Raw genomic sequence first — 27,625 nt, forward strand, 5'->3', positions numbered from 1 at the left:
AACAAAACACACAAACATCAACCTGAGTCCTTTATCTGCATCTGTTTAAGGTTTAAGAAGGAGTTGAATCAGACTATGTGGAAAGCAATGTAAAATCGTACCCTGTATTTTAAATTTTGTTTTACTTGTTTGGTTTTCAACTCACATAGAAAGGTTAAAGAAGTAGGAGGCCGCCTACTGAATTATTTATAAAAAGGTTTGATACATTATCCACTCTCTATTTCCCTGAAACTTCAAAAGACTTCTTGTGGATCTCCAGAGATGACACAATTAATCCCATTCCCCTGAAAAAGACAAATGAACGGGGCAATGAAGATCAGCGAGGCTGTGTAAACATCTAATCAATGACGCACTGGTAAGGCGAAATCTGGTGTGGAAATAGAGAAGTAAGGAGACACACCGATAAGAGTAATGTGCACCATTATTTCGCCTTGGGAGAAAAAGATAAGGCTGGTGAAAGGACATTAAAGCACACGGGAACAGAGAACAGAGATGAATGTGTTGAGGTGAGAAAAAGAAGGAAAGAGTGAGGAAGAGAAAAGAGAGAGAGAGCTCATTGATAAACAAAGGAGAAAACAAAGAGGGTGGACTTATCCATTATCTGCAGCACGGAATGTAAATTCTATTTCATCCCTGCTGGGGAGTTGCAAAGCCAAACAAAAGAAAGCGCTGAATGCATAGGTTGTACTGCTGATCCCATAAGCAAATCGTTTCAAAGCGAGGGACAGAAAAGCCACACGTCCAGTCAGTCCACACAGAGGAATGGGGCAACTTGGCTGGGGAAACCAGCAACATCCTGCCTTCCACGCAGGGCCAGGTCGATAAGAAAGGCTGTCAGGTTTCAGCGCTAGAAATTGCGCCGACGTGAGTGACTGCCCCTCACCTCTGTGGTCATTCAAAGCAATTATTAAAATATAAAACGAGGGGATTGCTCACACCTCAGAACATGCATCGGCAGCTTTCTATTCATTAGAATAAGCTAAGGGACGCACGCAGTAGGTATCAACCTCACAACTCTTTCCTAGGGCGCCTTCCAAATTAGCATTTCATGGCCCGAAGAAGAAGCAATGGAGGATCTTCGTGTTTCTTTTTCTTTTTTTTTTTTTTAAATTTATTGGGGTGACAATTGTTAGTAAAATTACATAGATTTCAGGTGTACAATTCTGTATCACATCATCTATAAATCCCATTGTGTGTCGCCACCCAGAGTCAGTTCTCCTTCCATCACCATATATTTGATCCCCTTTACCCTCATCTCCCACCCCCCACCCCCCTTACCCTCTGGTAACCTCTAACCTAAAAGAACAAGACAAACGTGTTTCTGATTAGTTCAGTATTCCCTGAAGGAACTGAAAGCCCAAATGAGTAGACGCCATACTGATTTCTGAGTCGTAAGCAGAGGGCCAAAAGTTGAATTAAAGCTTAACTCCCATTAGGGCCCCCCCACTGCATAATCTTTATTCGCGTCCCCCACGATACATCGACATTAATAAAAATAGTAAATCTATTAATAAGTGAATAGAAGGCTTATGGTCTCAGGTCTTCAAGTGTGCAAAGAAGAAACTCCGTTCATGCTTTCAACAATATAACCTACCCACGGAATAAATTCCACTATGGAGAGAAACAAAATTCTAAATGCTACATCCTTAATTCTCACTGAGGCTTACGATCCCAGGAATGGAGCTTGAATTTGTATTAACTTCGGTGTTTTCATTTTCTGGTGATCAGGCAAGACGCAGCCTGCTAAGTATATCACTTGCGCATATGGAGTTTCGAGACAGGTTTTTCCAGAGACCCAACCCAATAGCGGTCCCTTAACCCTCCCCATAAAGAAATGTAGGGTGACAACCAGTGAGCCAGGGTGACTGTTTTTAAATAAATAAATAAATAAATGTGCACTTGACGTGGGGAGATGTTTTATAATTCCAACATTACCTCAATATATCTGTTTGACTTGACAGGGAATTTTTCAGAAATTCTGACTCTGAAATGGAAAATGAGAATGATGATACCCGTCTACTGTTGAGTAGATCCAATCAGATAACACACAGGAAAGCACTTGATTGTGGAAGTGCTATATATCTGGGAAGAATTATTATTCTGTGACTCTGAGGTGCCCCTCACTGAAGCCTCTTATAAAAACCTTGGTGAGGTACTAAGTAACTTTTCGAAATACAGACTTCCCTGCTCTGCTCACCAGTAACAATACATCAAGCTGGAAAATATAGTAGGAAAAAAATAAATAACACGCGGCTCTACACTGAGCCATTCAAGATAAATAATCTTAATAAGCTTAGCAGTTTTTCACTATCTTTTCCCGCACACCATGAATGGAAATGAACTTGCATACTTTTTTTCCGCTTCCTGCTGTATGGTGAACTGTTTCCATTGCATTAAATATTTTATTTATAACGTTATTTTATCAGCTGCTTCTTACTCATCATTTTACACGAGAATTAGCATTCCCATCTGCTTGTTTATTGCTATTATTTGTTTATTTACTTTTACACTGTAAAGAGTGATGTGACACGTTTTGCGATGTTTATATAGGGATTACATGATACCATACATCCCGATTTGCCATGCATAGGACCAGTTGACACTTCCTGTCTCACTGTAATTATTTATAGCACATCCTTTCACTCACAAAACTGTCCCTGGTTGCTCAATAAATTATGATGTCACTCTGTCCTAATGATCCACACCTGCTGCCCTTGAAAACGCTCCTGAAAATGGAGTTGGGGTGGAAGATAATGAATAATTATAGCCACTTCTGAGTAATAGGAAGCATAGTCGTATTCATCTCTTCAAAAAGGCACTGCAAATATTCTGGTCGCATACATAGGCACTCCGTATGTTTGGAAGATTTCAAATACTGTATCTCCGTCCCTTCTTATTTCACTCCTACCGTCAATTCCATCTGATTCCAGCATCACTAAAGCTGTGAGCAAAGACAAGTTCAGTCTAGTGCGACCTTGAGATATCTCTCTCTCTCATCAAGAATGATGCTGAGTTTAGTCCCTGGCTTCTCCGCCGGGGTATTCCCAAAATGGCACAGGCTTGACCCTTCCTTCTAGAAACATACTTGCCCACACTCTTTCTTACAACAGCCCCTTTTGACACAATTTTTCTTCACCCCTGCCACACTGATCTTGAAGTCTGTAGGGTTCCAGAAGGACAGGTGCAGAGAGAGAAGAAGGGCTGTTCACCCTAGTTCAGACTTGATTAAATGAGAAATCATGATCTCCTCATCACTCAGGGGAGGTTTCTTGGAGACTCACTATGGATCAGGCACTATTCCCAATGCTGTGATAAATCATCTCAGCTAACACAACTACGCACTGGGGTCCACATGATTATTAACCCCACTTTGCAGATCAATAGATTAAGGAGCTGAAAGGGTAAATAGGTTTCTCAAAAGAACATGTATTTCAAAGCCAGAAAGATCAGCTCCAAAGCTCCATCAGAAACACTGCTCTCTAATCTCTCCCTGGGGTCAGCCTGAGCGACTAGCGTATTTGGTTGGCTTTCTTCCTTATCCTGGGCTGCAGTTCGTTCCCACTCAGGTGACCAGTGAAAGCTCAGGGAAAGTGGCACTGATGGAAAAGATGAATGCTCACCTAAAACACTGAGGTAGCACATCTGTAGGGAGATATTCCCTCAGGCTTATGGGGTCAGAGAAATCCCAGACAGGCTATGCAGGGATCCAAACAGGAGAATGTGTAAGGGTCAGAAGTGGCAAGAAGCAAGGGCAGGATGGAAAGAGAAGCACAAGGGATGGCACCGCTTCGACAGGTGTTTGCAACTGCTGAGTCTCCTCCAGGGAAACGAAACAGCCCCAACCCTTTCATCATACCTATTAGGAACATACTGGGCTGCCGGTAATAGAAAATCTGATTACAGAGGCTTTAAGAACAAGGCTTTGTTTTTCTCCCACAACAGCAGCACAGGTAGGCAGTTACTACTGTCATGTTAGTGACTCTGCGTAGTAGGTCCCGAGTCTCTGCCGTAGTAGGTCCCGAGTCTCTGCCGTTCTGTGGCCTTCCTCTCCTGGTCACAGGAAGGCTGCTGCAGCGCCAGCCATCACACCTGTGTACAAGTCAGGAAGACTATGGAAAGAGGAAGAAGTGTGGGCGACACACATCTACTTTCTTTGATAGGAAAGCAAACATTTTCATTGTTTATTTCTTCCCAGCTCCTGCCCAGCAGATTTCCACTTGAATTTTTTTTTTTTTTTAAGATTTTATTGGGTCCACTTGGATTTTATTAGCAAGATCTGGGTTGCAAATCTTCCCATAGATTCTGGAAAACTGGGAATCGGGCTTACTGGAATTGCCTCTGAACAACCATTGCCTTGGGTTGGACATGTTTACTACCCCCCCAAAAAAAAACAAAGTGGGTTCCTCAGAGCAAGACTAAATCGTGGGTGACTATTTGACTCAAACAGCTACACCTCCTCGTTCATTTAATACACCGGACTTCACTCTGCTTCCCTAAGCTCTATGATCTGGCATCTTGCAATAATATGTTCTTGACACCTCTGCATGCTTTGTCTTGATATCCGGGGACCTGGTCACAGAAGAATGAGCCTCCATGCTGCTGTGCAGTAGGCAGGAGGTGACATGTGACACTTTACAGGTTAAAAGAAAACTGTGCACTGACATCCCTCCTATATGGATGGAAGGCGCTGGCACAAAGCCTGGAAAACAGGGTAGTGTTGGGTCTGGATCCCTTGGATTCTGCCCAGAGGACTGGTCAGGTAACGGCCAGGAGGCCACGAGAATAGAGACGTCTACTGTTTCTACAGCCTGATGCAAAACCTGGCACATGGAGAACCCTTTTCTTTCTCTTCTTTCTCATTAGAACAAAACAAATCGCTGTTTACAGTTTGGAAATGACTTCGCTGCCTTGCAGAAGCACTTGTGGATGGAGTGGGGGCTGCAGCGAGCGAGGCTAGGATGCTGTGGCTTCATCAGCGAGCGCCACAGCAAAGAGAGACCGGGGTCCGCTCCGCCAGCCACGCTGTCACACGTCTGTGTTCCCGCTCCACCGGCTCCACCGGTTCTGCGGGCCTCCCACCTCCGTTAGAGCTGGTGGCCAGGGCTCTTCCAACGTGAAAGGACAGCACTTGCTGCTGCTTTATTTCAAGTCTCTCTCAGAGCTTCCCATAGCTGCGGCTGAGACTCTTTTGTTTGTATTTGTAAACTAAGTGAATGTGACATTGAAGTCACCGGGGGGGATAAATCTGGAACATTGAAATGCCGTTTTTACAGTCACATTTCTAATCCTAACTGCCCTTTAAAAACCCCCATAAAATCATCGCCTTGAGCTCCTCTGGCTTCTGCTGTCAGTGTGGCTCTCTTTGCGATCCACAGCATGACAGAAACAAGATTTCATTCTTCGTCAGATGTGATGCCAGCTAAACACTAACATGAACTGTTAAACTTTCTCCATACAGCGCTGACGGTAGAGCGTGGGACACTGAGACATGTAGTGCAGCTAGAGACCACTGTGCTCCCCTGCTGGGGCGGTGGGTGATTTCAGGGAGGGGAGAGAGAAGAAGGGAGGGGAGAAGAGGGAGGGGAGGGGAAAGGAAAAGAGGGGGAAGGGAAAAGAGGGGAGTGGAAGGGAGGGAAGGAGAAGAGAGGGCAGGGGAGAACAGGTGCGGGGCAGGGAGGACAGTGGAAGGGAGGGGAGGGGAGCCCCCCAGCTGGGTTCTGGAGCAGTTCAGTGTCTCTGCCATCCCCGTTATGGTGGCAGCAGGGAATTTCTCCCATCAGCCAGCTTGCCTCTGAGCCTAGAATTGCCCTGCCCTCTCTAGTGCCCTCTCTAGCTTCAGCCATCCCTTTCTCTGAGCTGACCTGCTGTCTTACAGAACAGCCACTGAACTCAGGTATACAATTAATTTTAAAATCGTGTGTAAAACCACATTCTCCCCTGAGGTAGCTCACAGCGCCCACATTATTGTCTTAACCACGTCACTGGTAAAACACGGAATGACCTTCTCATCGATCGCAGCTGTCACACAAGATACAAGGAGGGGGCTCAATGGACAAAAGCTAAGGATGGAGGCGATGGAGAGTGGGGAGGGAGACCTGTCTGTGAGAAAACGAGCTGAGTCCATTTTCATGCCCATAATAAAAAGAAATCTTTTTTTCAGCCTGGAGGATTATAAAATAGGGCAAAGCCAATGTGACCCAGGCTGCACTGCAAATTTATTCTACGCCTTTTACATTTTCACTTGAAGCCCATGTTTGTCCAATTTATTATAACACACTCTTGGGAAACGGGGTGGGATGTATCCACGAAAAGAACAGTCCGGAATATTGGAGCGCGTTTTATTCTGCACGCCGCAGTTTTCTTAAACAAGGTGTTTTAAACATATTTGTTAAGGTGCTTTGGGTTGGTGTTGGTCGTCCATTGAGGCAGACACTTTATTATTCCCCTCATCTTGTCTCTGACACCCAGCAGGTACCAACGACAGCTGCTAACAATGCTATGAAAAGTAACATTCATTGTGTGCCAAGGATGAGACAGGCATCGCTTCAAGTAGTGGGTTTACTGGTTCCAGGGGCCGTAATCTTACCCACGGCACTGTAGTGACCCCCCAATTTGTAAATATACCATAGCAGGAACTCCACACATAGTTATTTTAGCTATCCATGACTTGGAGCGAATTCCAAGAGCTCTGAGGGTAGTTTGCTTCTCCTGTTACTTCCTTTTTACCCATGTAGAGGTTAAAATGGAAGAATGAAGTCGTATATGGGAAGACGCTGTATAAAAAGCAGACAAAATGCCAGCTGCCGTACTTCCCCTCTCCTTGGTCCATTTCAGGATTCACACTCTGGCCCCTGTCCTAATCGGGTGATCCCCAGAGACTTATTCTTGGGCAACAGGGAGCTGTGAGACCTTTTTATCTCGTTTTGACAGCTTTCTAGACAGTTAGAGATAATAAAGAATAAATCATTCGCTGCCTCTATTCTGTCACTAAAAACGTTTGTTGAACAGCAAGCACTCCGGCCTGCGGACGCATTCTGAAGGTTTGAGAGCACGATTCTCCTTCGACACGTGAATGCATGTTTTCCTCTCACTACCTCACAGCAGCTTTTAGCTGTATTTCATGATTCTGACCTTTGAACACAAATCTGAAAAGATGATGGTCAAAACACAGTCTATTACAAACAGAGTGCGGGGAAGCCACGCTGTCTGACGACTGTCGTACGTTGCGTCTGTAACTGAGATTCACCACAGAACCTAGAGACAAAGGAACTGATCTCAACCAACGGGCTCAAAAATAGATGGGAAAACCGAGAGAGCAGGAAACTGAAAATAGTCCAGAGGGATTGCTTGTGCCAGTGAGAACGCCAAACAAGGTCTACCGATTTCCAATCTGCAGCTCTTCCCAGCATAGCCACCAGCCTACCAAGCTGAACTGCCTACTAGGAATTACAAGGAGACAATGCTGAGGAAAAGACCCAGGAATGGGGTGGAATACAGTTGCTCTTTAAAAGAGCCCGGTACACAGAAAGTGGAAAGAGTGGAAGAAGACAGGCAGCTAGAAGAGGATGACGTGGAAGGGAGACTCTTAAAATTAATTTCAGAGACCCATCTGAAGGCCGGTTATAAACTAGCCTGTGGAAAGTTTACCAGAAATAAAGGTAATGCTGCACTGATAATTATTCTACTATTCATGCAACTGCATTCCTAAATCATGCCTCAATATTTAGAAGATTGATTCAAATTTGGCCTTGAAAAAAATCATCATGGAGGCCATCGCTGGCTAATAATTCTATTTCCACCGGGAAGGCTCTCCTAGACACTCAAGTCCAGCACAGTTTTCAGAGCACTTAAATACTAGCTAAAAAAATAAAAAATGAAATAAAAATAAAAATGAAACAAAAATCTTCCCATCAGAAAGAAAATAAGTCTGGCTTAATGTAACTAGAATTAATGGCATGAAATGTCTTCGAAAGGTTGATTTCTGCCTTCAGCAAAACCTTCAATAATGGCCATTATATGGTAAACAGTGGACATAGTTGCTGTCAATGCAAAGCCGTTTTGCAAGAAAATACAACACTGATGTCCAGACAAGGAGAAACAGACCAGCCCTCACCCCGTGGGGCTCACGGCATATGACCTAATTGACTCTTTTCCTTTAAAGACCAGTGATTTGACTTATTCTCAGCGACTCCCTTTTCTAACTATGTTCTGGCCTCCAATCCCATGCAAATCCATGCAGGAAGAAGTTTCCATGCACCCTTTTCACTGAAGCCCTATATGCGATCAGATAAGCTCCGGTCCACACAGCAATTCATCTTAGCACTTGAAATGTCTGGACTGCTGGCATTAATCGAATAACTTGAGCGATGGTTGAATATCGGTCTCCCTACTTTGAAATGTATAGACAGAGCCAAAAGCTAATGTTTAGCTCTATTCTTAATAGCATGTTTAGAAAATTACTTGGTTGTTTATATGCACGTTAGAGACTTTTACGTGATACATTAGTGAGAGTTGATAAAAGGGCTCTTGAGTGGAGCTGTGTTGGAAGGAGTTTTGGACCAGGCTGTGGGATACTTGGGGGAGTCTTGATTCTCTAGCGGAGGGACCTCAGAACTCCCCTTCTTTTAGCCTCAAGTCCTCCTTCAATAAAGTGTATAAGCTAGGTAAGACACATTTTAAATGCCTTCCAGCCTTATAATTCTATCATTCCAAAATTACATTGCTTTTGTCCTTTAGAATACCAAACACAACCATAAATAGGCATTTCATAAACATCACTAGACGGCATCACGTATGATTTTTTTTTTTACTGCTTGTATGTCTTCCCCCAAACCATTCCAGATTTTTAAAGTACTCAGCTAAAGATCTTACAAATTGTACATTTCATTTTGTTTGTGTATTCAGACAACGCTGATGCTTCAGGGTTATGGTTATAAGCTAGGGCGCTGGCTTGTTTGAGGAAGCCAGGAACTCCAGGAAAATGTGGCCCGAAGAAACTCAAATTGTTTCCACCACGTCTTTCACCAAAGTCCTCCACTCACATGAAGTATGTCTGACGCTCACACATACTTTAAAACTTTCAAAATGTGTAACATGCAAACTTCATGTTAGCATAGAGAGTACAGCAATAACATCAAAAGCACCACTATTCATTCTGTTGTTGTATTTTTTCAATGAAAGAATTTAACACTTTTTTTCTTTTTTAGGTGGATGTCTATGAAAGGAATTGCTGAGTTATTGCGGGTATTTCCTGGATCGTTTCCTTTTTTTAGGTCTCCAAATCCTAAAATGGGAAGCTAATACTAGCTTCATGTCATAGCAGATCAATTTGTTTCTTTTCACTTAGCTACCAAAAATTATACAATAATTATATTTGAAGGGTGCTATCTGTCACAGGAGAAGACATTTATTAAACAAACTAGTCCAGTTGAAATGATTACCTCGAAGCAAGCATTTCAGAAGCCTCCCGTGCCTTTTGGTAATTATAAAATCAACCAGCCTCCTATAACCGTGCCCACTACACTGTGGACCTTTTTGTCTCACTGGCAAGTCCACCCTGCACGCCTCTCCCTTCTCAGGTAGACCCCTATTCTCACGTCACAACGTTACGTATGTTGCCACACTCATCTTCATCTTTTCATAGTGGCCCTGAGTGGAAGGCAGGCCAGGGTTTCTATTTTCACTCTCACGGGTTTTTCAGAGATTTCATGACCTGCCGAATGTCACAGTATGAGCAATGAAAGCGCAGCAGGAAGTGAAGTCTCCCCATTCCCTGCGGTGTCTGCACTGGATTCTGTCAGCTGGGGAGGAGGGCGCCACTGACTCTGTTTTTCTTTGTCATTTATTTATGTCCGTTTTCTCAGAATTTGGGGCAAGACAAATACAAGGTTTATGGTATGGTTGCGAGCATGATAGAGAAAAGACAATAGAAGGGTAGAGCATGGACTGTTGAGATTCAAGATAGCCAGACGACACATCCCTTTGCCTATCTGCTTACCAGAGCATGTCAGTTAGGGGATGTTGATAAAACTGGAGGGAAGGCATGTAAGTGATCACGAGGGACAGACACTTTCTGGTTTGCATAGCCCAGAGGTCATGCCTAGTTTTTGCACAAGGTCTCGGATTTCAGTGAACACCAGGGTGAACGCTAATGACCATCAAGGTGGATGTTATCAAGAGTTGGCCAGTTTTCCTCAAAGATGAAACACTGGCTGTCGGGGAAGCTCCGATTTCTGCAAAGGTCACCAGGCAGACTGGTCACGCCCAGGACATCCCCACTCATGGGTGTTCGTGTCACTTAGGTGTTTCTCCCTGAGATGGGGACCATGCGGGCAAAGGTGGATGGAGTCAGACCTCTGAGCGGTGCTGGAGGAGGCATCAGTTGCCCAGATAATGACACCACTTATCCCATTTTGTGTACTGTCCAGAGGACTAGGAAAAAGTAGTGTAAAAGTCCTTCCTTAATCATAATATACTTTTTTGTCCAGAGCCACAAAGGGCAGACCTTGAAAGAATTATGGTTTTCCGTGCTCAAAAAAAAAAAAAAAAAAAAAAAAAGGCTAGATCCTGTTTCCCCCCTAATACATTTAAATCAGATACTTTGTTATGAAGAAAATTATTCAAGGCCTGATCTGAGGACACTGGACAATGGTAAATGAAAACGAAGGAAGAAAGAAGAATCTAAGTGAAGGGTGGAATGGGAAGGAGGGAATCACACACACTGGAAAAAATTGGCAGTAACTCATAAATTAACGCAGGTTGAATGAGCATCCAGCAACTTCTAATTCAAAAATTAACATGTAAAATTTAAGTGGTAACTTTATTAAGTTCATGTCTTTCCATGAAATACTTTATTGCCAAATTAATTCCCTTCATGAGTAGAAGAAGTTGGGATTGAACAGGCAGAGGGCACATTTTAAGTTGTCCAAAAAAGGCAGTAATTCATACACGCACACACAAACCATGCATGGAACAGGAAAAACTGAAAAGGAAGGTTGAGGGAGAGAGCAAACTTCTCATCAGGAGTCATATCTTAGGCGGTATTTGTAAAGGCTCCAGAACATACAGAGGGCATCAGTCAGCAAAAGGGCAGAAAAAGTAGAGCAAAGAATGGCTCCCCTCTTCAGTATAAGTTGAATAATCTCAGGCAAGTGGCTTGACATCTCTGAGCCTCAAGAAAAACCAGGTTTTGCCTTAGGATTGATACAGACAGAAAGTGGGCCAGAAATATCTTCCTACAAAGAAAGCGCGCCTGGGACCAGGTTCGCCCTCATCCTCCAGCATGAGCTGTGTGCTTTCTGTCTTTGCTTCTCTGTCACTCTGACCTGACTCTTTCCTGCCAACACAGGGGCTCACCATCTTTCCACCTCCAGTTTGCACGTCAAACTGGATTCGGGGCCTCAGCGGGGCCTTGTGACTTTTCAAAACCTCTCCTCCCTGGGCCAATGAAGTCATTCCCTCAGTTGTCTAAGTTTAAAAGGCCCACATAGGAACCAGATGTGCCTAGGTTACCCTTTTTGTTTTTCCAGATGTGTTTTTATTGCATGAGCTGTAACTCACATAGAATAGGCTATGTACCTTTTAGCAGGCTATCTCTAAATCTCTCTGTCATTCTATCTCTATGGCTATATCTCTGTCTCTAAATCTCTACCTTATGAATTTGCTGCCCTCGATCTTGCTCACCTTGGGTGGAACGATATCAATGACAGGGTGAGGTCGTGTAATAACACAACATTGCAGCCACAATGTCTTTCCATCAGGCACTTTGAGAAGAGCGACTGCCCTAACGGCCTGTGATAGCAGCTCCACACGATGACTGGCATTTCTAGTACACTGCAACATGGACCTATTTTTTTTTTCCAGTGGCTGTTATGGCTCATGATTATCAATCTGGATGCTATTATTGATCTTTCATCTACTTATGATAGCCTTCTGCCTAGATCTTAGTCTAAAATAACTCGTTATTATTCGTAAATTAAGTGTTTTTGAGGCATAGGGAACAGAGATCCTTCACGTGTCTCAGCTTGTTATAACAACAACACAACCAGGCTTCCTAGGGCTTGAAACGTTATTCAGCCTGTGGCAGTTTTAGAAGCCCAACCGCTACTCTGATGGTACACAGACCTTCTAATGGCTGCCCCGTGGCAGGCAATCCTTGGGTGAGTCGGTGCTTTGGTGAGCTGGTGATTCTTGACGCCAACTTCTACTGTCAGACTGCTTCTGTAGAATTATTCTGCATATTTCTCAAAGTCAAAATCTTCGACAAAGAAAAATGTGATTGGTGTGGAGAGTCACCACCCAGTATAGGGCACTCATGCTGGAGACAGCTTTCACACCAAGTTCCTTCATAAGTCTAAGGAGTGCCTACAAATTATCAGTCTTCTTTTGGGTCCAGAGTCAATTCCATTGTGCTCAGGGTCATGAGGTCACTGGGCCCCCAAAAGAGCGATCTGTGCAGACTGAGTCTCTTAGAAAGACGCTGTGTACATGACAGGCGCCCTAGGCTATTCCGAAAACTCCTTACTTGGTCTGAAAGGCTCAAAGTCTGGACAAGCTTCTAGGATCAGAACTAACGGCATTCATTTTGTTCCAAAAAAAATAGACTTCTGTGCTGAGGATAAAAAGGAAATAGAGTCATAAAGATGGACATCGGCAAGGTCAGTCATGATGTACTTGTCCAAATCAACTTCTACAGGAGAACGGGGGAAGTTAGGAAGAGACTCACAAACCTCTAAAGAGAAAGAGTGAACGAGGACAAAGCAACAGCAGAGGAAAGTGAGAGGCGAGTAGAGGAAAAAGGAAATAGAAGGAGATGGAAGGAAAGGGGAGAAGCAGCAGATACTAATGTGATTTTTTTTCCCTTATAAGTTAGAATTCTTCTGTAGTCCCTGGTCAGACAACTCTCCTCTCAAGCAAAGAAGAAAGGCTCTCACCAAACGACAGGAACCCTGTCAGCACCTGCCTGGTGGACAGCAGCTTAGCTCCCCAAGAAGGAGGCACGCGATTGCATGAGCATCTGGAAAACAGGCAGACATTCTCTGCATGCTCCGACATACGAGAGAAAGCACTGAAATTGGACTAGAAGAAAATACTTAAGACTGACGTTAGGACAAGTATCCTGGCTTGCAGTACTACAATACGTTTTCTGGAAGGGACTCGAAGTTCCTACGTCCAACGGTCACATCCCATGTCTGTTAGGACAGGGGTTCTCAGAATGTGTTCCTGGGGCAAGCAGAATCAGTATCACCTGGGAACTTGTTAAAGATGCCAGTGACTGGACCCCGGCATAGTCCCTAGTGAATCACAGTCTCCACGCCTGGGACACAGGATGCTGTCGCATTTTCACAAGCCATCCAGGTGGTTTGTTATCTGGCTGACGTGTGACAGCCACACTATAGGGCAACGCTGTGATTCTCACTATGCACACGGAAAATACCTGGTGCCAAGAGGCTGAAGGCAAGTTACCCAGGAAATCTACAAACAACTGCATCTGGTGTCTTCCCCTACAGCTCCCTCTCTACTTACTGGGCTGCTTCCCACTTCTGAAAGTTAACAGGTCTCAGAGATGGTCTTCTCTCTCTTAAATAAGAACAAACCAAGAATGCCTCCCCTCCCGCCCACCCCCCCCAAAAAAAAAAAAAAACACCACAAACACACCTGCTGAGCACTCTCCCCATTCGTTATACTTTCCTGGATCACGATGAACAGACAAATTGACATGTAGCTTTTCAAGAGAGGATCCCTTCCAAGCTCATTTCACAACCAACTGGGCTCTCCTTCAAAGGAATATGCTGGCCATAAACCGAATGAATAAGCTCTGGGCACCCTTGCAATAAAATTGAGCCTAAAGCATCCTGCTAAGATTACACACTTTTCCACCCGAAATGGGATTAAAAATTCTTCATGTCATGCCAAGGAAGACCGTTCCTAGAAATAGCAATGACCTTTCAGGCAGCCCTGTGTGCAGCAATAATCACTACCGTTTGAGTGTGTGTGCACCCACGTGTGTGTGTGCACGTGTGTGTTGTATGTGCAGGAATGAACAGACATTCTGTCTAGGCAGATTCAATTTGGGGAATCTATGCCCGTGATACAGTCATAAAAACTGCGTGGAGATGACGTACAGTAATTGGAATATTCTTACAGAGGACCTCTTTTGTATGTGGCAATGTTACACGTATTTCATTTTGGGGTATCATCTGGAGTGATGGCTCCAGAAAAGTGTCATGCTACTGTCATGCTTTTGTCCAAGTCACATGATTTCCAAGTCACATGATTTCACCACTTATTAGCTGTCTGACTTTGGATACGTGTTTGAATGCCTCTCAGTCTCAATGATCTGGTCTGAGCAATGAGAGCAATAATATGGCACCTGAGGTTTTATAGGAAGCATTTTATGAGATCATAATATTGATACACAAATGGAAACGAGTGGGTGCTAAGTCATGAACGGTATCATGAAACGACAGGGTCTTGCTCTCAGGGAGCAAACAGTGTTCCTAGCAGAGAACTGACAGACATACCTGAAGCATCAAACCACAATAAAAGAGGTACAAGGCCAATTAGTAGAGCGCGAGAGGATGTGGTTCATGGCATACTAAACCAATGGAAGCAACAGAGAGAACAGCTGTGGGAGAAGGTATTCAGCTCAGGGAAGATTTGAATTGGGCCTGCGAGGGAGGGAGGAAGAGAAGAAAAGGTGAGCAGGTGATAACATGCTGGACAGGAGATGGTCGATAGGCCACTTTGCCTGAAAAGCGAGCAGTGGGGCCCTGTGTGTTTGAAGATAAGCGTCGAAAGACCGGCTGGGGTGGGCTCAATTCCGAGGCCTCTGAATGTCAAGCTCACGCATCACAGGGACAACTGAAGGAGACTGTCTTTCCAATTCACTTGAATCTGTGCTAAACCCACACAATTCAACAGATCTAGTTATCCCTTCTACCTGTTCATCCTGTGTTCAGAGTCACCTGGTGTGAGAGGGAGACAATGGGGCAAGAGGTAAGAGATAGGCGCGTCCCCTCATTACTGATGTCCACCTCTGCTGACAGCGTCACTTTGGCCATCACCCCTCGGGCGCGATGCCTGTGGCTCCTTCCTGCTGCAGTGCCCTGGGTGGGACACCTTGGCTTTCCTGTCCTTTCCTTTTTCACAAGCTTTGGTCAAGTTTCCCTGGTCTGTCTGAAAATGTCTCCTTGTCACCAAGGCCTTCCCTCGCAGCTCTGAGAATAAACCGATTGCTATTTCTTACAATTCCTTAAACCACTCTCCCTATCTCAACAGTATATTCCAAACTTCAGTTTTTCGCCTTTGTAATTCTTGTCACTGATAATGGCTGTCGAGACGTTTTTATCCATTACCTCTTTTCCACTCTAGATTGTTTCGTTAGGAATCTTTTCATTTAGTTGCGTAATGATTGAAAAATCGTTTCAGACTCCCTTTTCGAGCATAGTTGATATTCTCTGACACTTAGGGGTATAATTTAGAGCATTTACCTTTATAATGACAATTATTAAATGTTGTCAGTCTTCTGCCCTCTGTTTGGTTTTTACTTTTTAAAAATTTCTGGGTTTTGTTTTCTCATTATGCCTTTTGTTATGTGAACTATATTCTTTCACTGTGATTTTATTGGCGAATTTTCAATGTTGCTTATTCTATTATTTATTACATTAAGGCATTCCAAAACAAAGCACTCTTACTAAAATCAACTTCATTTCATACTTATTCGCCTTTCTTGCTCATTTCTGATTCTAAACTGGTTGCATCTTTACGGGTTGGTGTTTATCTCCTATCTAGGACCAGTTAATATATCCAGTCAGGGGAAGATTGAAAAATTATAAAATTATCTCCGTTTCCCTTTTGTGGCTGAGCCCAGACACTTTACAATGAGCTCCTGTACAGTAAGCACTGGTCAATCATGTCCCTTTTCTGTATAGACCTGAGTGACTGCACATCACAGGCTCCAGTTCAGGTGGGAGCAGGAGCCCCAGCGACATGGCAGTGGGAAGTCTGTTCCATGAAGCTCTCTCTGTATGTGCAACACCTCAGCCATCGCTATGAGACCCACTGCTCCTGGAGGACACGGGGGACCGGGTACTCCAGGATCAGGCATGCTCTCTAACCACACACGTTGAATGCAAGACGGGGAGCCCAGGAGAAACGGGCATGTAAGCTGGGATTAAAGCCCAAGCCATGCCTTCACTATATCCCATCATGTCCCACTAGACCAGGGGTGTCCAAACTTTTTTCAACGGTTTTCACCAAGGGCCATATTTGGTAAAATACACAAACAGCCGGGCCACTCACTCGAGGTGAAGTACGTATTGCCTCACCTGGTTTATTTAAGTAAACTAAATATATTTTTGGAATTTGCTGTGGGCCAATTAACAATGGATTGCAGACTGCAGTTGACCCGTGGACCGCAGTTTGGACAACCCTGCACTAGACGATCCCACACACAAGCCTGACTTGATGGAAGGACAAAACTATGATCTAAGAGAAGACAGATATTTTTAGATAAGATCCATGAAATCATGCTGAAGAAATATGGCACAAACCCAGATCCCTATTTCTTGGGTTCAACTCTCCGCTCATCCACATAGTAACGATGCGTGCTACATCAACGTTCTATCCCTCAGTTTCCCCAAATGTATAATGGGGACAGTGATAGTACCTGCCTCATAGGTGTGGTGCGGATTCAGTGGGTTCACGCACAGAAAATGCTTCCACTGTCCCCAGCACATGGAAAGTGCTATATAACGTTTGCTAATATTAGCATTTGTGATAAGCAGAATTATAAAGATGAGCCCCAGGAATCTAGCCCTTTTTAATCATGGGTAGAGTCTGTGACAACGATGAGATTTCACTACTGTCATTACGCTGTGTCATCCGACAAAAGGGAGACGATCGGATGAGACTCACCTAACCACGGGAGCCTTCGCAATGCAGTTTCCTCCAGCTGACAGAGGAAGAAAAAGTCAGAGATTCAAATCAGGGGTTCAACACTGCGGCGGGCTTGCAGGTGCCCCTCCCAAGGAAGGCAGGCGGCCTCGAGGAAAGTACTCCAGTCCCCAACTGATAACCGGCAAAGAGATGGGGGTCTCAGTCCGACAACCACAAGTAACAGTTCCTGTAACAGCTTGACCAAGCTCGGAAGCAGATTCTGTTCCTGGGCCCCCAGAGGAGATCTCAAGCTCGCCAGCACTTGGGGTGCAGCTCTGAGGCACCGTGAACAGAGAGCCCAATGCCGTTCTCCTGTACCTACAGAACTGTGAGACGACTCACAGATGCCGCGTTACCCCATTCCATTTGTGATATTTCGCAACCAGCTAAAACTAAGGCCTGGTTATCAACATCCCCCATGAAATCGCCCTTATTCCTGAAGCCCAGAACAGAGCGGGTATGCAGCCCCTACCTGCCTCTGCCTGTCCCACGCGGATCCCACTGGGACTTTCAGCAAGGAGGGTGCACCCTAAACAACTGGAGACACCCCCGTTACACCATCTTTGCCTTATTATCTGGCCAAAGGCTGTGTGACCCCAATTACAAAGCACCAGGAAGGAGCCTGCCTCTTTCGCTTCTAATATTCTGCTTCTCGCGCTAAAAACTCTCCTCTCCGAAACGATCACCAAATTATTGCCCTTGAAGGTTTCATTTTGTTCTTCATCCATAGAAGAGTTTACTATAGGAAGTAGCGCTTGTGTGTGTGTCGAAAGGGGCTGGGTCCTAATCACTGACAATTTGCAGAGATGTGACCACTGACTTCCTTCTACGTTTCTGGGTCCCAATGTTTCTTGCCTTTTTTAATGTCACGCATTTCTTGCCGTCTTATAGTCACGTTAGAAGTGGGAAAAAAAACAAACCAACCAACCAACAAGAACAAAAATATGAGAACAGCATGGCCCTGGTAAATTGCTTTGGGGGCATATCACTGACTTCTGCCAAACCACCTGGCATCCACTTATAGCAGAGGATGGGAGAAAGCAGGAGAGCAAGTCCTGTGTGTCCTGTGGCCCCCTGCTGGGTGGCCTTGTGGATGTGGATGGCCCTGGTTTTTAAGTAGAAGTTAGGTGAAGTGGACAGGCAGGCATAGTTTAGGATGTGGAGATCAGAGACCCAGGCCTAATGAAGTACACTGAGTATCGTTCGAAACAAGGTCATGGTTATACAGTGCTCAGCGGTCTCTGAATGTAAGGTCACAATGAGCCCCCAGCGCCCTTATTCCAGGGTGGCTAAAAAAATGGAACTCTAACAAAAATACAGCCACTGGAATACCTTATATTATTCAGAACTCTCACAGGCATGATAAATAGAAGCATCATTTCCTGACTACAGCTGACACTGCTAGGGAAATGATGCTTTCCCAACCCAAGCCTGATTTTTTGGGATGGCGCCATATTCCTCTAGGTTGGTCACTCAAGCTGTTTGAAATTCATACTGTTTATCTTAGAAACGTTGCTCTCAACGTTTGCTTCGGGACACTTAGAGTGTGCTTCACGTATTTCACACACACGTTACCATCCGCCACCATTCACTCACCGGGGGATTCCTTCAAAAGGTCACAGAATTTTCATCTAGCAATATGCAAGGGGCGGCTGAGCAAAAGTAAGATTAATGGGTACACGGGGGAAAGCATAGGTCTTGACGAAGTTTGAAAATAAGATGCTGGAAAGTACAGATCCATTTCTCATTGAATTTGAGGAAGAAAGTACGAAGTCAAGTTTGCCTCAAGGGAAATGAAAAAAGAAAGAAAAACAAAGAAGCCACCATTGTCACTGAACGAGGATCGTTTCCTCTTAGGACGAAATGGGAGAAACACACACTCAGTTCAGACCCTAATCCGGCCTCTCTCTCTTAGCTACTTAATTTGCACACACTACTCAATACCTCTAAGAGTTTGTTCCTTTATCTATAGAATGGGGATGATAAGAGTTACTAATTTCACAGGGACTTTGCAAATAAATAAACACTCAGTTCCCAAACTGATACGTGGTAAGTGCTCACGATTACTCCATAGGTTCACTATTATAATTTTCACATCCAAATCAAATGGCTGACGCTTCCAAGCTCCAGTGTGGAACGTGGAACGCCTTAGAAACCAATTTTGCAGATTCTCTGCTTCTACGCAATGCCCTCTGATGGCCTCTACCCATCCTCTTTTTATCCCAAATGAACAAGCTCATCTTCCGTTCAGTCAAAGTATCACTAATACTTGTTTGGAGTAGACTTCTACTCAAGGTTTGAGGGCACAAGGAGAGGCTGAAATTAGATCTCGAACGACAGGAAACAAAAGCCCTCGACATCACTTTTTCCATGTCAGGATTTCTCACAGGTCCTCCCTTCTCCTTGGATTTGGGCCGCTGGCCATGTTGGGAAGTCGTCTCCCTCTCCTTTTTCTGCCTGTGCACCGGCCCCAAATATCTGTCACTGTCTCATGCACAGAAAAACAGCCCTCAGCCCTTCACCCCAACAATGTTCATATCTCCGCATTCGTTGAATTGCCTCAATAAACAAAGGATCCCCCCTCTACCTTAGCATCTGTGAGAACCGGAAGTGGCCGGGCAGGGTGTGCAGAGCTGGTTTCCAGGTGCCGACCGGCCCCGCCGTGCTCTACAATCACGGTCTCCCTGTGCTGCAGGAACGTGCCTACCCACCGGCTGGAACATGCCATGTGCTTCCTAACTAACTCTTAGCTCCCTTTCCCTGCCACACGCTCTTGCAACATCCGGAATGGTCCAGATCACCATTGATCTAAAAGCCACTTGGACTGAAATGCTGAGTGTGTGTAAAGAGGAAGCTGGGCCCGAAATGCTGAGACACAAGGTCGACGAGGGCATCTGGCCTGGGGCCCAAGACGAGGTCCAGTGACAGGAGAGGGGCGGTTGAAGAGCTCGCGCTTTGCACACCCGACAAGGCGGCAGTGAGAAGTGGGCGAGTCAGCGGTGCCCCAGAGAGGAACCGCGCCTGACAAAGCAGTCACACCTCTGCTCCATCTCACACGATCCCTGGGGGAGCATCACACCATCACTCCGGTGTCAAGAGCACTTTCAACTCTCGAGCCCAGCCACCCTCCACCAGCTAGCCATTTCAGATAAAAGTGAATGAGTCTTCTTCATGCCCCCTCCCTCCAAGTTTGCTGACTCAATTCATGCCCCCTCCCCCCATACTGTCACATCTTCCTGTTTGGGTTGTCACTTTGTTTTATTATTTATTTTAGCTCTGATTTCGGAAGCTTTTATTTTGCGGGGCGTTGGCAGGGTATCAACGGAATCGGCTGGGCTCTGAAAAGCTCATTGTGCAGGCCTGGCCGTGGTCCCTCGGGGGACAGAGCACCAGTGTTGAGCCACCTCATGCTGCCTCTTTACCCGCCTGGCCAGCCCAGGGCTGGTTGGCATTCTCCACAGGCCAGCCAGCACAGCAGCAATGGATATTAGAAGTAGAAGTTATTTTATCTGGTCCAGCCCCTCACTCTTACTTGGAGAAACTGAGGCCCAGAGAAATGAATGACCACGGCCGAACTCATACAGTAAAGGGACAGAACTAGACCCCACAGGGTGGAGTCTTAATTTCTTGGCTAATGCTCTTTCCTATATACCAGGGAACAACTGATGGAACAAAATCACGATTACCTCAATTGCAAGATGGGTGCCTGCCCCGGATTTATTATTATTATTTTTTCTGCATTCTAAATGCACTTACATTCATGAAAGAAGCCAAAAGCCTAGAACATCCGTGGGAGCTCCTCTCTTTGTACCCACACGGCCTTCTGTTTGTTATGGTTTTTCTTTGTGAAATACAAAACCATTTTTTTGCCGCAAGCCAGGAACAGCGAGCTGGTGTGGCTGGTCTCCTCGGACTGGCTGCAGCAGCAATGAAGAAGGGACACGCTTCAGTTCCCAGGACAATGGTCTCTTTGACTGGGAATATACCGAACCAGAATTACAAGTGTGCAAGAATAAACAAGGCCGGAGTCCATCTAAAGTTGTTTTACACTCTGTTTTATTGAAGTCAATGCATTTCCGTTCCTATGTGCAGTGCCTACGTTTGCTTAATTATAGGCACCCGGGGTGAATGCTAATGGAAGCCTAGGACAGTTCGGCATTGGAAACCAAGGCCCTTTTCTGACCTCTACAGGCCATTTGCAGGAAAAAAAAACAAAAACGAAGCTGCTTCTGGAAAATAACAGAGCAGTAGGCATGGAAGACCAGGGGCTGAAGGAAATTTTTCCTGGATGTTTTCTTGCACAGACGCGTCCTACTTCCCTGCAGCTCTGCTATCCATGTTTACCGAGACAACAGGTAGGAGGTCATTGCTGGGAGACCTTTGGAATGACAATTAAGATCTCAATCCTTTAGCACATATTGAATGGAGGCTCACCATGTCTTGGGCACTCGGCTGAACAAAACTGTCTTTGTTTCCCGAGAATGTGCAGTCTGGTGGTGGGGTGAGAGGGGGACAGAGAATCCACAGGCAGTATCACGCAACAAGATCTATGGGAAGGTTTCTGCGAGGTGCTAATGCAAACTCAGAAGCAGATCATGGAAGACTGCCTGGAGGAAGAAACAATTACTCACATGATGGGTGGAAACAGGCACAGAGGTGGAAGCAAGGGAGCAAAAGAGTAAGTGCTTACTGGAAATGAAGTGATTTTTTTTTAATGAATTCAGCAGGAGCCCGTGTTGAGAGAGGAGACCCAAAAGCCAGCCAGTGGCTCGAACAGGAAGGATCCAAGTGCCAGGTTCCATTTGCATTTTATTCTCTGGCTCGTGGGGGGCCCCTGAGCAGCGGAAACAGGAACAGACTGTCGTTCCAAATATTATCTGGCAGCCCAGAAGAAGGGGTTGGGGAGAAAGGGAAGAAGGGGCCGGAGAGAAGGCTAAACAAACAGTGAGGAGAATAGTGGGGAAACCACTGCTGAAATCCAGGGGAGAAATGAACCAAGAAAAAGCAGGGTGGACGCCTTCAAAACGAAGCTAAAGACAAATAAGGCTTAACCACATTGGTGGACTCATGTTTAGGGAGTATCTGACTGCCTTGCTCAGGCATCAGGCACACACAAAAAAACCACGACGACACAGGTTCCTCTCAGGTGATCACATTTAGGAACCGGGAGGCAGAGACTTGGGTGGGAAGATATAATGAGGACCTGACTTTGAACCTGTGAGTCTGAAAGTGGGATGTCAGGTAAAGTGGGCTGCTGTACAGCAATGCTCAGTATGAGTTGTTTCTATTTGACTCAAGGATGGAAAGCAATAAGCACGTCCGTTCCCAGAGACATGGATCCCTTCATGTCCTTTAAAAGGCCCTCAGAGGTCTTTGAAGAGACACTTTTCCTTGGAGTATGGGCTCAGGTGCCAGACTGTCTGTGTGAAAAATCATGATCCTGCCGCTGACTAGCTGCGCAATCTTAGGGGAGTCCTGTCTTCTTTATGTGTCAGCATCCTCACTGACAACCCTCACCTCCTATGAAAGGAGCAAAACAAGAGGCCGCCTTTGCACGCTTAGGCTGGGAGGCTTAAACACGGTAATACATGCAATGGTCTCAGACGACTGCATACGGCACGTATTTGTGTTCAGCACATGCCATTATTTTTAATGACCCGAACAGGCTTAAAATACACACATGCTACAAGACCTGGTCCTGTCATGTGCTGATGGAAGAGGGCCCCACTTTTTACCCCAAAGGCCGCCATCGCGATTTCTGTGTGACAGCACGGCATAAAATTATCATTTAGCTGCCCCCTGCCTTTACAAACACGTGTCTGAAGGTAACCTTCCCTCACTTGCTTTGTTTTCTTGCTTAATACCTTGGACCTACTGTGTGTGTGTGTGAGTGTGTGTGTGTGTGTGTGTGTAGGAACTCAAGCTCAGTTTTAACTCCATTGTATTAGAGTGTGTGTAACAGATGATTTTAAGTTACATACAATTGTACCTTTCTTATTATTAGGCACTGAAAAGCTGTAATACAATCCATTTTTAGCTAAAAAAAAAAATTTTTACTACTCTTTTTCTTCTAAACAACACATTTCATCAAGAATCAATCGGGCACACACAAAGCCAAACTGCAACACAAACAAAAGAGACATCTGCTGGGAAGACAGCCGCAGGCTCCATACCGAGTGAATTATTTTTGCCCCAAAGTGTTCTCACGATGAGTCCCCAGGCTACTGAATGCGTGTCTTTCCAAGAATGGAGTTCCGTCAGGTATTTCATGGCAGCACCTTCTCCTGGCAGAGGGCAGAGCCTCCCTGGAATCTGAAATGGACGCTCCAGCTCCAGCCTCCAGGCTGGGGCACGGACGCTGCGCCTGAGAATGAACGTCTCCCCTATAAGTGCAACGCGACCTGACTTGGGTAGGCAACCCTTCGGGGGAGCCTGTCACTCAAAGACCACGTTCTTTTCACATGTTTTTTGGGGCTCTGAATCCTTTGACTGGAGGCCCAGGAGACGCTGGAGCTCATGGGTGGGATTCTCGCGGGACAGGGCTGCACGGAGCGCCCTGGGCACAAGACACGTGGATCCATGTGCCAAAGGGGGCCCATGGTCCAGGGTGCCTGGATGAATGCTGCAGCCACCGGCTGCTATTCCATCCTCACCGCTTTAGCTAAACACCCCACAGTCCAAGCCAGGACATGGCGACACTGCTCCTCGTTCTGCTTGACTCACACGGGGAAAGGCTTCCACGGCAACCATCAGCTGAAGTGGCTGAGCCGCATGTGTACGAGATGCCCTCTTAGCGAAACCCACTTCCCTTTCTACAACACCAACGGATTTGAGATGGAAAACGGAGGAAGGGAAGGGAAACACACGGGGTTTCGCTAAAACACTGGATGTTCAGTTTTGAGGCGGAGAAGAGAGAGAGACTTCTGCATCCCTTCCATGTGTCAAGAGTGGGCGAGGTGCAGGGGAGACAGAAAGATAACAGATCCAGGCATGTCCCAGAGCTCTACCTCACTGGCGGGGGATGGGACTGTAAGAAACACATCAATGACGTTGTAAATGGCAATCAAGCTATAAAGGGCTGTATAATCAGTGCCCTATGGGCACAAAAGAGACAGGCTATAAGCTGGCTCGGGTGATTAGAAAAGGTTTTACAGCAGAAAGGTGATATTTGAACTGGGTCTTGATGCCTCCCAATGATGTAAAGGCATGGTGCTTGTCAGAGACAGAGGAGAAATGTGTCAGGGTTAGGAAATCCAAGAGGCTGTTCAGGGAGCGGTGTGGCTTCACAGTGCGAGTGAGTGTGAGTGAGTGAGTGAGTGTGTGTGGTGTGTGTGTGTGTATGTGTGTTCCTAAGTGTGATGAGATAAAGTGAAGCTAAGGCCCGTGGCAAATGGGAGAGCTTGGGGAAGAGCAGAACCCGAGACTGGGTCCAGAACTGCTGAGACCTCTAGACTTAGCTCCTGTGGGAATATGGAGAAAGTGTCTGCCACCGGGAGTGGTCATGAACAATCAGCAGACCCCCCCTAGGAGACCATGGAAGCGTGACCCTCAGCAGGTCCAAGAAGCCTGGGCTTCTCCACCCACCTTAGGCCTATCCTACGCGTGAAAAGATGAGCTCTTTTCTCTGCCCATCACAGAAGGTGCACAAGGCTGCCCCAGGGCACTGCAGGCCCCCCACTGCCCCGTGGCCCTGTCCCTAGCCCTGTCACACAGAGCCCCAGACACAGCCGGTGCAGGACAGCCATGCACAGGGGCTGGCCCCGACACCTCCTCTCGGACTCGCAACCCCTCTGCACACTTTGAACCACATCTGCTTCCCGTCAGAGACAACAACTCCCTGAATTTCTTGCATCATCTCCTTTGGCTCCGAGTTGGGTGGAACATGGTTTGAGAACAGTTCACTGCAGTGGTTTGGCTAGCACGAGACACATCTGGCCGGACTGGAAGAGCCGCTCCTGGGATGACACGGAGTTGACTTGCAAACGAGCCCTTCCCGCTCCCAGACTGCACCCTGGTGAGGGGTGGACACGGAGTGGCCCTTCCGTCCCACGGGGAAGGCAAAGTCCATTCCCTCTCCCATCTCCCTATTCCCTCCAAGCAAACTGCTTCTCGGCTGACCAGCACCTGCCTCAGTTGCACGGGATATGCCCCCGGCCCCCAGCTCACTCGGTACCTCTTTCCTTTACCTACTTCTTCTTCTCATGTGCCTCTGATTTCTAGGACTCCTTGCCCACCTGCACAGGTGATAGGGCCCCAGTATTCAGCATGACCCCAGATTGCACTCATCATCTGGTCTTTGAGTACGATAATGCCACACCCAGGGTATTCCTCAGACGACCGAACCACCAAGCGAAGCAAAGACGCCAAACCGCCAGTGCTGAACAGATGGACACCGGTACTGCCGCACACCTGCTGCCATCTGTCCCAGACATGCCTCTGCTTGCAATTCTGTCTCCCCAGCACATTCGGACTCAAATTCAAACCTTTTCATCAAGGCACATCTAAAGGTGCTTCATCAGATCAATGCCTATCTTTTCAATTTCAACGCCTGTCACTCTCCTCCTTTCCCCGCACACAAACAACATCTTTTCAATGCTTCCCACTAAGTATTTTATGTCCCGCTCTAACCCCATCACAGGACCTTTGCACGTACTTTCCCCAGTTCGTAGCATATCTTCCCATTTCTTTTGACCAGGAAACTCATGTACGTCCATCAAGAATCACCTCAATTCATCTTCTCTTGGTAGACTTTTCCTATCACTGCAGGCCCCATGAGATCCGTTCATTCCACGTTCTCCTCTGCACAGTTCCATCATGGCATGCGCTGTTGTATTAAAATAAAATGCGATTGTTCACCTCTCCCTATGAGCAAGCTTGAGGACACCGGTGGGTCTTTTCCCTCTGCATCTTTAGAGCTTAGTGAAGTGCATGACGCACGGCAGGTGTGTCATGTGTGTGTCACGTGGCTGAATCAATAAATAGGCCATGTTCCTGGCTTTTCCTGCTCACATCAGAAAGGTACCTGCCCCGGTCACTTTCTCACAGAAACATCCAAGGTGACCTTGAGGTAATACCACAGGCTAACTGAGCCAAGGTACCAATTGCTGATCATAAATTAGTATGATTTCCATGCCTCCCAGAATTTACATTTTCAACAGTATCTCTCCTTGACTCGAAGCAGTGAAGCAGCAGAAGCATTATGCCATCCTCTGTGGAGGGGTGGAAATATTGACTATGGGAGACATTAAGGGATGTTGTCAGCTTGAATTGAACTGCGTCTGCCATTTCCCCGACACCCTCTTATGTATGTTACAGACATCTGAATGCCTTCATATAACTGATGGATGTGTGGTTTATGACTGATAGCAAAGAAATTTGAAAAAGAGTTGGAAAAAGAAGGTACCATCAATAATGACAGCGATAATAACAGCTCCTTAAATCAAAGCACACGCGCCTTGCTCCTGGCCTGGGTCTAAATTATAGCAAAGTTTTGTTCTGTGGACTATGCATGGGACACTAGAACCAAATCTGAAAAGAGGGCTGCTGAGCTCAGGTGGCCTGGCTTTTTGCACTGCCATCATGGTGCGTGTCTGACGGCGAAGAAACGACAACATAGCTGCTAGTCCAATGGCTGGAGACCGAGGACTCGCCATGAACCTCGGGGCTATGGGGTGGCTTTTCTTCCCTGTCCTGGCCCCTCCTCGTCTTCCTGTCCCTCGTCCTTGTGGAAGGCCCATTCCTGGATCTGCCGGTCCAGCTCAGAGAAGCTGCCTTCCTGGTCTGAGCTGCTGTCTGGACTGTATTCAATCTCCTCCATGCAGGGGGGCTCATCATCCAGTTCTGAAGGGACGCCGCTGCTGCTGCTACTGCTGCATCTGCCATCGGTGCCCAGAAGACATGGAGAAGAAAAGAGGAGGAGGAAGGGAAGGAGAAAGGAGGGAGACGTACGGCGGGGAGGGGACACAGAAAGGGGGAGGTGGAGAGAGGAGGAGGAAAGAAAAAGAGAAGTTACCCGAGGAAGGAACATGTACAAGAGGGTGGAGGAGGAGGGGGAGAGCTCTCTGAGTCTGAAAGTCAAGAGTCTCTGCTCTTTGCACTGTGTGGCAGGCACAGCCCTCTCCCCTCACCACTGCCCTGAGACGGAGACAGACAAAGGGGCTCATGGGAAATCGGTGGCTGCCTTCTTCCTTTGCCAGCAGAGTGTGCACAGCTAAGGCCAATCGGACAACTTCCAACCACCAGACGTGCGCGGCCCCCCATACTGGAGGTCTTCAGGATCCTTTAGAATCAAAGCGACCCATCAGAGAAGGCCGCCAGTGAGCGCCTGACACTGCCATGTCCCCCACTCTCAGGAAAGGGTGGGACAGGCATTTGGGGAGGTGCGGCTCAAAATCCCTAATACCTCCCACTCTGACTAACAGCACCGTGAGTCGTGTTGCACAGTTCTCCTTCATCACGGTGAACGGTGTACTGGAATCAGAAAAGTAATCCAGGGTGAAATGAACCAATGCGAGCGTACATACGGAAACAGCACTCGTGTTCCACAATGTTTTGGTTCCCCCTCATCTCTCCTACCTCCTTTCCGTGTATTTACAAATGGCAGCTCAGCAGGGGACACCCAGCAAGAGATGAAGGGGCGAAAGGAACGGACGACAAATCCTGACCGTACACCGTGACCAAGGTGAAT

At 46.3% G+C, this 27,625-nt stretch overlaps 1 protein-coding gene across 3 annotated transcripts in view; it reads right to left on the reverse strand.

Moving 5' to 3' along the window:
• Positions 1-24,152: 24,152 nt before the first annotated feature.
• Positions 24,153-27,625, reverse strand: part of AGBL1 (AGBL carboxypeptidase 1) — a 563,788-nt gene continuing 560,315 nt past the window's right edge. For all 3 annotated transcript variants that reach the window (XM_033100349.1, XM_033100350.1, XM_033100347.1), the window contains one exon: positions 24,153-26,813. In XM_033100349.1, coding sequence (XP_032956240.1) covers positions 26,603-26,813 — 211 coding nt within the window. In that variant the 3' untranslated portion in view covers positions 24,153-26,602. The remainder of the gene's footprint in view (positions 26,814-27,625) is intronic.

Source organism: Rhinolophus ferrumequinum, chromosome 28 (assembly GCF_004115265.2).
Source record: "Rhinolophus ferrumequinum isolate MPI-CBG mRhiFer1 chromosome 28, mRhiFer1_v1.p, whole genome shotgun sequence".
Taxonomy (NCBI): domain Eukaryota; kingdom Metazoa; phylum Chordata; class Mammalia; order Chiroptera; family Rhinolophidae; genus Rhinolophus; species Rhinolophus ferrumequinum.